Below are 15,060 nucleotides of genomic sequence, written 5' to 3'. Positions count from 1 at the left end.
ACTGCACAGAGATTATAATAAATCAATTATTTGTAGACTCATATCAAAACCCTCTCAGTGAGTGACAAGTGACAATTAAGCTGCATCTGATGGTAGGTTTCACAGTGGCAAGTGAGTTGGCATACTTCAATTGCACAGCTGCATCTCGTGGCAGGCTTTAAGTCAGAATCCAGACTAATTGTTCAAAGCATACATTTCGAATATGTGGTTTCTACTTTTAAGACTTTTTGAAACATTTTCCTTGCTGCGATTTGTTTTTTTAAAGATTTCTGATCCATAGAGTAAGCTAAAAGCACAGAATGATAAGTGTCGTGGGAATGACCTCCTGTCTGGAACAGTCTCCTCCTCAAGGCAGCAGGCCTCAGCTGAGCAGGAAGCACTGGCCAACACCCACTGTCTTTTTGATAGCATTCTTGACTTCCTGGTTCCTCAGACAGTAGATGAATGGATTTAATGGGTGTGAGGTCTGCATACACAGCTGAGATTAGTTTGTTGGAGTTAAATGAAGCAATAGCTCTGGGCCGAACATACATGAAAATCATGGCTGTGTAATAAATTATGACTACTGTGAGGTGGGATGCGCAGGTGGAGAAGGCCTTCTTCCTTCCCTGGGTGGAGGGTATACGCAGAATGGTGGAGACAATGTAGACATAGGAGAGGATGGTAGTGGTGAGAGGGAAGACAAGAATGACAATAGCCAAAGCAAAGTCCACTAGCTCAGCTGTGGACACGTCTTTGCAGGCCAGTTTGAGGATTGGTGAGATGTCACAGAAAAAGTGGTTCATGACATTGGAGCCACAGAAAGTGACATGTGAAATAAATAGACCTTGATCACAGTGATCATGAAACCAGTCATATAAGAGAAAGCCACCAGCTGCACACAATAACCTGTGGTCATGATGACCGGGTATCTGAGAGGGTGGCAGATGGCCACATAGCGGTCATAGGCCATGGCTGCCAGAAGTACACACTCCGTGCAGGCAAGCGAGATAAAGAAGTACAGCTGGGTCATGCAGCCTGGGAAGGAGATGGGCCGTCTCTGCAGGAGGAATCCATCCAGCATCTTGGGGACTGTGACAGAGACATACCAGACCTCCAGGAAGGACAGGCTAGTCAGGAAATAGTACATGGGCTTATGGAGGGAGCCAGTGACCCAGACAGTGAGCATGATGACAAGATTCTCTACTACCACCAGCAAGTAGACCACAAGGAAGAGGAAGAAGAGCAGGACCTGCAGCCAGGGGGCGGTGGGGAAGCCCACCAGGATGAACTCACTCACCAGAGTGATGTTTCTCCCCAGCATGACTAAGAGCACTGAGAGGCAGGAAGTCATCACAAATAATGAAGGTGACTATGACATTGGAGAGGAGACCAGTATGTTAGCAAATCAGTCTTTCCTGAGAATGAGACTCATAAAATAGCCTCTTGTCAGTATGAAGTAATCTTCCAATAGGAAGCATCCATTTCCATCAAAAAAATGTCATGTGTTTGTTATGAAAAACTCCTGGAATCAAAGTGCACTCCCATCCCTTACTCTCACTCACCTGATGAAAGATTTGAATGTCACTCTCCATGTCATTCCTTACTCCTTTGTCCATCAACATGGACCAGTGGTCTCTCACTGGCTAGTTTGAAATCCCAATTTAATTAGAAAGCCACAGCACAAGACATTTTTACTGCCTGAAAGAAAATGTTTAGGATAATGTCAGAAAAAGCTCCAGGGTTTAATATTGGGGTGATCTATTACCTGTAGTCCTTTGATCCACCACCATTTCTTCACAGTAGAGTCTGTGGAAATTTAAAGAAATGATAAGTCTTGGACAATCCATTAATGACTCTCCATTGCTTTTAGATAAAAGTTCTTCTTATTTTGACCCCTACGTATTTCTCCAGCCTCTCTCTTGGCATCCTCTAAATTGTTTCCATGCTTGAGATATACTCAAATAGTTCTGCTCCTCAAGCACACTGTAATCACTCTTGCATTTTACATGCACTCATCCCTCTTCCTTTTATGCCTTTTCCCCATTTTTATCTGTTGATTCAAGATTCCATCTCAGAGATAACTGCACCAAAGCTGGGTGAAATACTTCAGCAGCATTTTCTTCCAATGCACAACCTTCTCATGCATTGAGATTTCTCTCCTTTACATTGTATCTTTCAAAACTCAGGGAGATATTGGTCAAAGGGTTTAGCATTCTGGTTATATGATGAATAAGCTCTGGGGTTCTAATGTACAGCCTGGTGACTACTGTTACTAATGCTGCATTATATACTTGCAAGTCGCTAAAAGAATAGATCTTATATGTTCTCATCACACACAAAGAAATCAAAATTATGTTACATAATAGAGGTGTTAACTAACCTTATTGTGATAAGTTTTTCATAACGTATATGTGTATGAAGTCATCATATTAGACTGCTTAATCTTACACAATGTTATATGTTGATTATATCTCAAAAAAACTGGGGAAAAAAGACTGTTCTTCAAGACTATGAACCCAATCCCTAGAATAGTGACTGGAAAACATAAATATTATCAAATATATATTAACAAGTGAATTAATCCCTTTAAGCTGGTGGCAGGAGGCACACACCTATCAGGCTACACATCTTTGGACATACGTCCATCTTGCACACCCAGGGTGTGTGCTCTGCTTAGTCACTCAGTTGTGTCCAACTCTTTGCGACCGCATGGACTGTAGCCTGCCAGGCTCCTCTGTCCATGGGGATTCTCCAGGCAAGAATACTGGAGTGGATTGCCATGCCCTCTTCTAAGGGATCTTCCCAACCCAGGGAACAAACCCAGGTCTCCCACCTTGCAGGCAGATTCTTTACCATCTGATCCACCAGGGAAGTGAACATACCCAGGGTACTTTCATGATAAATATATCCACCCTATCTGAGAACACCGGTATGATCCTTTGTCTCAGGTCACCTGGTAGGTCAGAGTCTCTGTCAGCCATTGTGGCAAGCTCTACCTAGATGGGTAAGGAAAAGGGAGGCCAGAGCATACATGAATACAATACAAGGATAGGCCACCTTGCAAGGCTGGAAGGAAGGGTCGTTTGTGAAGTAGCCCAATTACTTTAATCTGTGACTAAGGAAAGAGGTTACCACAGGTTTATCTCTTGAAAAGTATGTAAATGAATATATATCTCCACTAAATATCACATTCACCCATAAAGACTGAGTTTAGGTCCCACCTTCAGAATAGTGTTCACTCTTTTGGCCAAACAATTTGTCCACCGTACTGTCCATTTAACACACAGAGGGTGGGAGATCAATCAAGGATCATCTTGATAACCTTTTGACTAGAGATTTTCTGGCCATGGCTCATGGCAAGGGACAGAAAGATGAGAGGCCAAAATACATATTAATTTTGCCACTGCCTCCTTTCCACAGCAGTACATGTCAGCAGACCTCTGCATTGCTTGCTGGATAGAAAGGGATTATGTCTCACCCCAGGGCCTCCAATCAACACCTTTCACCCGTGATGTAGTTCATTTGTAAGCAGTTCTCAGCCTGTCTCTCAATGCCTTTGACCTAATGTTTTTCTTTGGGAAAAACAACTGGATCTGATAGCAGAAAGGAGTGATATTTCCCATATTCTTCAGTATGTAGAAACTTTCCTTCGGGGCTTGTGTTAGTGTAACACTCTGCATTTTCACTATATGCCACATAATTTCCCACACTTACCTTTGCAGATGAGTTATCAGCACTGACTTTAGAGTCAGAAAAAGGCTACCAGCTATGTCATCCTGAACAGAATATTTAAGAGTCAGGTACTTCAACACCCACTGTTGTAAAAGAACATAATGTTAATAATGCCTACCTTGCTGGTTTGTTGTGAGGATAAATGTGATAATGCATGCATAAGGCACTAGACTCATACATGCTACTCACATGTGTTTGTTTAAACATGCAGCCTTTTTCATTTTCGGTTTCATTCTTACTCGCTTTTTTTTTTTATGTTATATTCTGGGGGAATGAGGTAAGCCAATTTCCTGGGGAATAGGATTATAGCATCTTTGAAAAGCTCTGAGTTGCAGATCACTCATGCCTCCTTTCTTATCTTCTTATCCTATGTTGCTTTCATGTATTTAATCATATCGCCGTTACTTCATATTCTCCTCCATGTATTTGCCACAAATGCACCTCTCAGCAGACTTTATTTTGTATCATAGAGAAATGCAGAATTCTATTTTCCTTTTTTTCAGAACTAATAGCCCTGAGCTCTAGAATCTCTGTGGTGCCTGAGGAAAAAAAATCCTTTCATTAAAGTATAGAATTTGTTTTCAGTCTTTTGTATGCTCATTCTCAAAAGAAAACACAGACACCAACAGACTTTTTCCTGGAACAGGAAACATATCTTTTTTGCCCTGGTCCAACATCCAAACAATCTCTCAGCTGCCCAAATGTGTACTGGATCTTCATTTCCCCACTCACTCACCCATAATACCCTTTCCCCCATCCAAAAATGATGTCTGCATCATTTCCCTAAGCCTCTCCTCATCTTCCCTGAAACTTTCTTCAGGGATCAACAAATCTCACCTGGTACCTTCAACTTCTCACCAGGATCCACCTTCCCTATCTTCAAGAGTGAAAAATTCTGCAGACATTTGCACTAATCTTGAGAAAGCAGGCTGGCTTGCATATTTTTGTACTTCCTGGAGATCCATGTTTGGTCTCTGCTTAGACTGCCAGATCAGTATTGCAGCACTGAGACCAGAAGACTAGAGCTGAGGCAGAATACATTTAACACTCACCCTCCCTTCTTCCCACAGGACTCACTCACATAGTCTCCCTTGGCTTCAGGGAAACTCTGTGCTGCCAAGATCATGTCCAGGGAACCCGGCCAGGGAGGTTGACTCTCCATCCACCTATCTATTCCTCTTCATCCTTGAATATATTTAACTGTACCTGTAGAGAGAGTGCGGTCCTTTTTTCTTCCTACTATATGCAAAGTAGTGCAGCACCAAATTACCCAAAAATCAGGATAAGAACTCTGAGTCAGTTAATAAGGTAATTAATACATTCATTTGTTCATTCATTACAAAAATCACATCCTGCTTTTATTGTGCTCTTTTTATGTACAACCCAATGTGCTATATACATTTTTTGGAGTAAAATTATGTAGATCATGGCTTCTGCCCTCTAGGAACTTCTAATATTCTAACTGAAGTTAGAAGTACATACTGTAAAGAGTGTAGTATGTGATGTGTGACAAAAGAGAGGTGCAAACAGTGTTCTAGGTACACCAATGAGAGAGAAATGGTTTCTGACATAGGAATCTAGAAAAGGCTTCATCAAAGAGGTGTCATTCCAGACTCATCGCAGGAAGGTAGCATGAAAATAATGCAATGAGAAATAATTTTGGTCCATCAGTCAGAAGGTCTCGTTTTAATGTAGATTCCATCATTTTTAAGATATTTGACCTTAAAAAATTATCTTTATTCCTCAAGATTTTATCCCACAAAACATGGTAATAATAATTCCCTTGTCACTATCATATTATTAATGTTAGTTTCAGAAGTAATATGAATATGAGTATGTATATGAAAACAGCTCTAAAACTGCTTTGTGATAAGTATACATATGTAAATATTACCTGTGTTGGAATATGAACCACAGTCACAATTTGATCAGAAGAAATGATGTGAGAAGGCTTTCAGTGTAGAGAGACACACACAAGAGCATGCAGCGGAATGATGTCAGAAGGTAGACAGGTGACCACAGAGTCCTCTGCCTTGGGTTGCAGGAAGCACTCAGTCATCTGATGAGCATTTGAGAAGTATGTACTGTGTGTGAGGAACAGTGCAAAATGACAATCCCTTTTGTCTGCCAGGGCTTCCCTTGTGGCTCAGCTGGTGAAGAGTCCACCAGCAATGAGGGAGACCTGAGTTTGATCCCTGGGTTGGGAAGATCCCTGGAGAAGAGAAAGGCTACCCACTCCAGTATTCTGGCCTGGAGAATTCCATGGACTGTATGGTCCAAGGGGTAGCGAAGAGTTGGACATGACTGAGTGACTTTCACTTTCACTTTTGTCTGTCAAGTTATCCACAGAAGAGTGAGCCCACAGAATCTCTGCCCTTAATTGTGCCTCAGTAGTGGAGAAGATCCCCTGGAAAAGGAAATAGCAACCCACTCCAGTATTCTTGCCTGGGAAACCCTATGGATGGAGAAGCCTGGAAGACTACAGTCCATGGGGTCACAAAGAGTCGGACACAAATGAGCGACTTCACTTTAACCGTAAAATTGAGAATCAAGTGCTAGAAGTTTTGCAAGAACAAAGGCCCAGGAGATACATTTGTATGTCTGTGAATAGGTGGATGAAGGGAGTGAAACAGTGACCTGAAAAGATGAGAAGTTCTAGAGAAATAAACCCCTAAAGATCCTAAAGGATAACATCTAGGCAGCATCTGTCTATTGTAACTTATTGTCATTTAAGGTACTACTAGTGATTTGTTCTCAATAGGATATATAATGTGTTCCAAATTACTCTTTTCAATCCTGCCTGAGAAGAATTCAAATGAATCTGTGATATAGCAACCCCTCCTAGGTATATTGGCAGGTATATGTGTGTTCTCAGAATACACAGATAACATAGATACGATGTGACAACCAGCAGTGGTGGGTTCATTTACATTGTTTACACTTCTGTGGCTAGGCCTTAAGGGAAAATCAGTTTCCCTTTCGAACAAACCAAGTACAGTATGTCTTCCTGTGCCCAGTTGTTCAGTCATATCTGACTCTTTGCAATCCCATGGGCCACAGGCTGCCAGACTTTTCTGTCCATGGGATTTTCCAGACAAGAATATTGGAGTCAGTTGCCATTTCCTACTCCAGAGTGTTTTCCTACCTATCTCCAAATACAAGTCAAAAATGATGGATGTTTGTAGTTTAACTTTGTTTTTGCCCAGTAACACAGTCAGGCAAGAGTTTGTTTCCAAGTGACTCACTGAGCAGTGTCAGCATTTTATCTCAAATAAAAATTATTTTTATTATTTATCGTTTATACTATCCGCTCATACCACACTACCTGCTATATCAGGAAGTCCAATAGAAACATACATGTTTTGTTCTTTAAAAAAAGCTAAGGCTGGACCTAGCCCTTCCCCTACCCCATCCATTCATATTCTTTGTCTAAAGGCATGTGGTGAGTTGGCACTATTCTAGAAATCTAGATCACTGGTGTTCAAGAAATGAGACTATGGAACATGAAAATCATGAAGGTATTATACCCCTAAGGAAGGACTGTAAGAGAAAATGAAAACATCTGTGCTATAAGCCCTCTCTCTTCTCTGCTTGCCTGCCGCAAATGGTGCCAACTAAAAGAGCCAGTATCATTAGTTAGAGCTGCTAAATATATAAAGCAAAAATAGTGTCATTTATACTTTATTTTAACTCTCCCTTATCAATCAGCTAAATTAAAACAGAGCATCACTTGCATGAATTTCACGAGAATTAAAAATCCGGTAAATTGTGAAAAAGTTAATATGAAGTCACTGAAATCAACTGAATCCTATTCAATTATTTAGTGTAAAAAGACTGATAATGTGTTCCTTTTTAAGTAAACTTTTTATTTTGGAATAATGTTGGATTTGCAGAAAAGTTTTAAAGAGACTTCTCATATTTTACTAGTTTGTTTCTCCTAGTATTATCACCTGACCTTACAGTATACACTTTCGAAACTAAGAAAGCAAGACTTGTACATGTTTTTGGTTACTAAACTCCAGGTTTTATTCATACTTTGCCAGGTTTTCCATATTCTTTTTACATTCCAGGGTCCGATCCGAGATATCACATTCCTTTTAGGTGTCCTGTCTCTTAGTCCCCAGGATTTGATAGTTTTTTGTATTTACTTGAATCTCACAACTGTAAGGGATTCTTAATGTAGCAGGATAGGGTATTTAGTACTATAGAAGGAGTTTATTAAAAATTGATGGGAACCAGTCAACATTTTTGAGGACAAAAGCTGTCTACGTTGATCCTCACTTGCTGTGTAGATATTTGTTGCCTCTGGCTGCCAGGAGCCAGCACACGAGATCCCACCCATGACAAGGTCGTGAGGAGAAGACCTGACAAGCAAGGCAGATCAGGACCTCAGGGATTTCAAAAAGCTGCCTCGGCGCTCACCTTAAAGGTGATCTCTGTCTTTCTGATGGCTTGCTATATTAGACTACTCCCTAATTTCTGTGACATGGGTTGAAGGACTTCCCCGATCTCTTTCCAAACAGAATCAACTTAGAACTTTAATTAATATGTCCGCCGGACAGTGGTAGCCTATAAGATTATCTAGGATGAAAGGAGTGTTTCAATTTAGACCCCTTTGCTGGCATTCTAGCTTGCTTGGCAAATGCGTACTAATGCCCATGACTGCTCACAGCACCTTGATCATAAACAGCATAAAGAACCTGATCACATAAAGGCCCTAATAGGCCCAGAGCCCTTCGGGGGTGAGGAAGTCCTATTAGAGAACATAAAAATATTATTCTAAAAGTGGTTATAGTTAAAGATTTAGAAAAATAAGAGTTTAGAATTGTTCATTTTAACTAGGCATGCTAAACAGGGGCTGCCTCACCGGAGCTGCAGAGTCTTTGTGCTGTAAACCTTTTAGATAAATTTAACTGATAACTTCTGCAAAAGGACTGACCTTTGTGTTCATTAAGGAATAGATTACAGGAAAACAGCTTTGCATTCACCTAGGTCATAAAATGTCAATAGGCCCCAAGGCCAGAAGATAATGTACAAGACCCTCATAAACAAAGAAGTATGCAGAAAACACCCTGGTTTCATGAAGAACAAGCTAATGTAATGTTAAACTATCTTCCCCTTAGAAATATACTGATTTAGGGTATAAAAGCCATGGTAAAAAATTAAGCATTGCCAGACTCTGGCCAGACCCTGCAAACACCCCCGTCTGATCATTCTCTCTCTCTCTCTCTCTCTCTCTCCCTCTCTCTCTCTCTCTCTCTCCCCCTCTCTCCCTCGAAGACTTGGCCCTATCAAGGTTGGTCTCACGTGTCTTCTCTCTCTCCTTTTCTCGCCGACGCCGTTCATCTTGAGGGTACCCCTGGATCCTGCTGAGGCTGGACCCTGGCATCTGGCCACCCTCAATACCTCTCCTATCTGAAAGATCCTGTCTGGATCCAGTACTCCTATTGCCTATAATGATGAAGAAGACTGGAGACTTCCCCCAGACAATGCCCTGGCCAAAGGAAATTACAAAAGAGCCACATCATTTATCAATATTTTGAAAAATTTGTAATTAATAAAGATGATCTGAAAGAAATAGGATCAAATGCAATAAGAATTTTTTAAAAGTCCTCTCTCTAGGTTTATGGACAAATAATTATATCAATGGATGATGAAGAATACTTATCTGATAACTAATAGTTCATTTGAAAATCTTAGGTTTGGAATATCAAATTCAATACCAGTCATGAGGATAATATGACTGTGAACATACAGTCCAAGTCAGGAGAAGTGTTAATCCCACCAGAGTTAACATTGACTCAAACATCTCAGTTTTGTAATTGAAAGATAAATAAGTGCAGGAGATTGTGCTAACCTTGTTTCCTACACCTGAAGTATTTGGTTCCAACTTTTGAAATCAGAATTAGAGGTATTTTTTAAAACTAAAAAAATTTTAAAAACCACACATACTTTATTGTAAAAAGCTTGGAAGAGAAAGAAAAGCACAATAAAGGAAATCAACGTCACGGGTGTTTACTTCCTGCTAACTGGAGTTCACTGCTAAGGAGGCTCATAAAATAGCTACACTATTGATGCCCAGAAGAGGACATTCCCTTCCCAGACTGAGGAAGGAATTCATAGGGCCAGGACTCTATCTCAGGCCTATCTGTGCTGATCATGCTCGCTGCCTCTCCAGTGGACTCTGAACTCTCTGCTTAGTGCCTGTGGGAACGACAATGGAAGGATAAGACCCCCTCTGGACAGGGGAATCTTGAAGATCACATCCAGGTTACTCATTGCCTAAGAGGAAACGTACCGTAATCACCCCTGTCTCCGGACAGGTCATAAACATTTTCCGTATCTATCAGGATGTAATCACAGGCTTATCGATTATTAACTGGTTGGAATGTGACCACAAGCTTATTGATTATTAACTGTTTGGAATGTAACTGCGGGCTTATTGATTATTGACTGTTTGAACACATAACACGTGAATGATGGGGTTATTGTAGTTGTATTTACCCTACCTTTGTTTATGTAAGTCTCAAGGGAATTGGGGTGGTGGGTTTGGACATGTACACATGGGGTATAAAAGATTTTCACAAATGCTGGTCAGGGTCCTTGGCTAAGAGGAGACTCTGCCTTGGACCCACCGGTGTAATAAACTGTACTCCACTATCTGCATTGTCCTTCTGAGTGAGTTTCTTTCCCGGAAAGCATGGCTATAACAAGACCACTACCCAATTTCAGATACTTATTCAATGGCAGAGGTAGAAGATAGATTTTTGGTGAACTACATATCCAGTCATTTATTAATTGTCATAGCAAGACACTTATAAGTTTATATAACTGTTTTGGCACAAATAGATGTGAATATTATTTAAAAATTTTAATAAGTAGAGACTAGCTAATAATGCCTAATAATTATGTTGCTAGTAGCCTTTCATATGCTTTTAAAAATCAAAAGATAGTTGATTTACAATATTATATTCATTTCAGGTATACAATACAGTGATTCAATATTTTTATATAGATTATAGCTTTTCATATGCTTTATTAAGATTGTAGACAAATATAGGAAAGTAAATTGCAACAACACAAGGCCCCTACACTTGCAGAGAGAAGTAGCCTATTGTTCTGAGTCTTGGGTGATTGTAAGGAGTTACATTTGCAAAAATCACACTGACATACCCTTTAACCATCTCTCTGTCTAGATGAATAAAGTTGCATATTTTATTGGCCAAGAAATGTTTATTTAAATAAATATGCTGGTAATAATACCTTTGCCCAGAAAGCAGTTTATAAGAACAAGGGGTTCATTGCATAGTACTGCTAATATTTCAGTCAACTCCTTCTGCTGCTGCTGCTGCTGCTAAGTCCCTTTAGTCGTGTCCAACTCTGTGCGACCCTATAGACGGCAGCCCACCAGGCTCCCCCGTCCCTGGGATTCTCCAGGCAAGACCACTGGAGTGGGTTGCCATTTCCTTCTCCAATGTGTGAAAGTGAAAAGTGAAAGTAAAGTCGCTCAGTCGTGTCCGACTCCTAGCGACCCCATGGACTGCAGTCTACCAGGCTCCTCCGTCCGTGGGATTTTCTAGGCAAGAGTACTGGAGTGGGGTGCTATTGCCATCTCTGATTCCTTCTAGTCATATTTAAATAAATGAACAAATAAGACCGATGCTATTTTGTACAGTGTAGTATTTTGATATTATTCATAACCTAATATTTGCATTTATTATATTAAGAATATTTTTCTGTCATTACCTCTATTTAGATTATAGTATTTTAGTGTCTGCATGATATTTCACTTAATGTATAGACTAAAAATTAATTAATCAGTCTTCTGTGGAAGTTTAGTATATTTCCATATTTTTCTTATAGTAAATACAAATGTCTGTATTTACTATCAGGAAATTTGATATTTCTTAATCAAATATTTGTGTTTCAAAGGTTTTCAATATTTTTAGCATTTATGATACATATTGCCAACTTTTCTTCCAGCAAGGCTGTGCCACTTTGTACCTATTTGTATCCTGGCAAGATGTGCAAGGTTTAGTTTCTGAAACCTGCAAAAACTACCTATAGATGTTACACACATGCTTTGCCTATATGGCTCCAAATTATATTCCTTTACTCTATTTCTTTATAGCTATCATGTGCTAAACACTATTCTGAGCCCTGCTAATAAAATGATGAACAAACAAATGTGATCTCTGGTTCCTTGGGAGCTTATAGTCTAATTAGGGAGACTGAGTATTAAATAAACAACTGCACCCAGTCACTAGTTCAATGTGGGCACTGACCTTGATAAATCAGGAAATGAAGCTCTGAACCTCTATAGTCCAAGGGGTGATATATTGCCAATACAAGAATTCACAGTTTTCTGTCTCCCTGCCTTGTAATTCACACTAGAATGATCAGTTATGGTTCCTCTCCTTCATGGGCCACGATCAGTATCCTCCAGCTAGAAGAGGTCTCATCCAGAAGTCTCCTGATGCTTTTTCATAATGAAACCTATGCTTCCTTGAATGGCTTTTCTCCTTCTGCTTCCCTTTTTTTGTATCTTCTGTCTCAGAACTAAAATTCAGTAACAAATCCAGTAACAGCCACTGAGAAAGATGTTAGTTCTGAGAAAGATGCTACTGGAGTTCAGTCATGTTTTATACTCATAGTCATCCCTTCCCACCCCACCAAGATATATGCTGCATGGACCTGTTCTACGTAAATTACAGTAGAACAGACAACATGAGATCAAGTTCTAGCCTGTATGTTAAGACCTTGTCTTGAAGAAATCCAACTTCTAGCTTCTAATTCACCTCTCTTCCTTGTTCTGAATTAGTTCCTTGGTGGTGCCTTGGAAACTCTAGTCACTAATTTAGGCTCTAAGAGCTCTTCTGCTTTCTTAGAAGATGTAGATCCTAAGTTTAAGAGCTCTGGTGGTGGTAGTTTAGTCACTAAGTCTCGTCTCACTCTTGTGACCCCGTGGAGTATAGCCCACCAGTCTTCTCTGTCCATGGGATTCTCCAGGCAGAATGCTGGAAGGGATTGCCATTTCCTCCTCCAGGGGATCTTCCCAACCCAGGGATCAAACCACTTTTCCTGCTTTGCAGGCGGTCTCCTGCATTGTAGGTGGAATTTTTACCACTGAACCACCAGGGAAACCCAGTTATTTATCTAAGATTTAATACCTCCCTTCTACTTGTTGTGCTAGCTTTCCCAGGCTTAGCTAGCGTCATGCCCCTGGTGCAGGTGTAGAGTATGGCGTAAGGCTCTCTTTACTTCTCGGTTGCGCAGGCAGTAAATGATGGGGTTGAGCAGTGGTACAATGACAGCATAAAGTACAGACACCAGCTTGTTGGTGTCAAAAGCTGAGAGTGCCTTTGGGCGGGCATAGATGAAGATGCTGGCTGCATAGAAGATGACCACCACAGTGAGGTGAGAGGCACAGGTGGAAAAGGCTTTGTGGCGCCCAGCAGCTGATGGAATGCGCATCACAGCACTGGTGATGGCCATGTAGGAGGCTCCAGTGACAGAGAGTGGCCCCAGTAGGATAAAAATGGCCAGGACAAAGTCCGTAAGCTCTGCTGTGGACATGTCAGTGCACGAAAGGTTGAGCAATGGAGAGACATCACAGAAAAAGTGGTTGATGATGTTGGGGCCACAGTAAGAGAGGCGAGAAATGAGGAAAACTTTGACCATGGAAATGCCAAAACCTCCAGCCCAGGAGCCAGCTGCCAGCTGCACACACAGCTGGCCGCTGACAATGACGGGGTAGTGGAGAGGATGGCAGATGGCCACATAGCGATCATAAGCCATAACTGAGAGGAGGACACACTCGGTGCAGCCCAGGCCCAGGAAGAAGTAGAGCTGTGTCATGCAGCCCTCAAAGGAGATTCGCTGTCCACGGCCCCGTTTGGACCCAACAAAGCCAGCAAGCATCTTGGGAATAGTGACTGTCACGTACCAAATCTCCAGGAAGGACATATTAGCCAGAAAGAAATACATGGGTTTGTGGAGGCTGGGGTGGTTCCTGATTGCCACAATGATGAGTATGTTCTCAGTCAGCACCAATACATAGGCTAACAGAGAAAGGGCAAATAACAGTGCCCGCAGTGGTCCCGGAGCTGGGAAGCCCAGCAACACAAACTCACTCACTCTCCCACTCTGGTTCTTCCTCTCCATGGTGTCAGTCACGCCCATTGCTTTTCAGGGGAGAATAGAGTGTGTTCAGGAGGCAGCAGCAGAAACTCAGTCTTTCTCTCGCTGGGTTTATAGTGGCAGAGTGCAATGTGAGTAGTGCATGTAATTCATCACTGAACTAAAGCCATTGGTTTCTTCTGTAATCTGGAAATGAGCTAAGACAAAAATAGACAGAAATAAACTACCTTGTATTGGAATAGGATGGGAGTGTATTCTGGCTCTTGGAGAAGCATGGATTGATAAGCACCAGTTGGTCCCTGAAAAACATAGATCAAAACCAAAAATATTAAGAGTCTTAGCTGCTCTGAAGTGAGAGTTTGTCTATGAGCTGCATCATGACTCTGTTTTGAAGAAATAATTCATATCTTAAAGGCATTATGATAAGTAAAATAAACCAGAGAGAAAAACAAATACTGTGTGTCTCTGTTTTATATGGAATCTGAAAACATCAAAACTGCTAATAAGTTTATACCCGAGTTTCTCTTTTCTTTATGCTTTGTGAGCAGTACTTGAGCATTTCTCAGTATTTGAGCCACTTGTCAGGCTCCTCTGTCCATGGAGTTTTCCAGGCAAGAATACTGGGATGGGTGCTTTAATGCAATTACAAAGTGTCATATCCCTGGCTTACACTTCCCATCACTCCCATTCTTATCATTCACACCCACCACTTATTTATTTCAAAAGTATTGGTGGATCAAACACATTCCAGACTATAGGCTGAGTTGTGGTAGAGAAAAGGTAAATAAGACATGGACCTAGTCTTCAAGGAGCTTGTAACTGATGGTAGAGACATGTCTTCATCTTCTCATTCCTGAAAGTTTAATCTGCCACACCTATTCTTATACTATATACTATCTTCATAAATGGGAACTTCTAAATTATAATTGTCATCAGAACCTTAACTTTGACCCTTTATTCTCAATACCCACCTCATGTGTGATTAACTGTGCATTTGACCCTTTTGGCCTTAGATATTCCTGTGTATCTGTTAATCTCTTCTGCCTTCACCTTTGATGCTCTGCACATTTGAAAATAAGCAAATAAATTTAAAAGATTAGGCTCCTCATTGACCTTACTGCCTATAGTCTCTCCCTTAAAGCTTAAATCTGAGCATTTCATTTCCTTGCTTAAAACCTTCCGTAGTACCACATTGTCTACACAATC

At 40.9% G+C, this 15,060-nt stretch overlaps 1 protein-coding gene and 1 pseudogene across 1 annotated transcript; both read right to left on the bottom strand.

Moving 5' to 3' along the window:
- Positions 1 to 361: 361 nt before the first annotated feature.
- Positions 362 to 1,303, bottom strand: LOC133067004 (olfactory receptor 6B9-like; annotated as a pseudogene).
- Positions 1,304 to 12,918: 11,615 nt separating this feature from the next.
- On the bottom strand, positions 12,919 to 13,878 carry LOC133066304 (olfactory receptor 226). Its single transcript, XM_061157656.1, has one exon. The coding sequence runs from the start codon at positions 13,876 to 13,878 to the stop codon at positions 12,919 to 12,921; it is 960 nt and encodes a 319-aa protein (XP_061013639.1).
- Positions 13,879 to 15,060: the final 1,182 nt, after the last annotated feature.

The sequence above is a fragment of the Dama dama genome, chromosome 1 (assembly GCF_033118175.1).
Source record: "Dama dama isolate Ldn47 chromosome 1, ASM3311817v1, whole genome shotgun sequence".
In the NCBI taxonomy this organism is placed as follows: Eukaryota; Metazoa; Chordata; class Mammalia; order Artiodactyla; family Cervidae; genus Dama; species Dama dama.
Note: the sequence above shows the minus strand (reverse complement) of the source record. Positions and strands in the feature narration are given on the sequence as shown.

Bases quoted from the DNA above. Each gene is read 5' to 3' on its own strand.
- LOC133066304 (XM_061157656.1), bottom strand. From the start codon at position 13,878: ATGGAGAGGAAGAACCAGAGTGGGAGAGTGAGTGAGTTTGTGTTGCTG.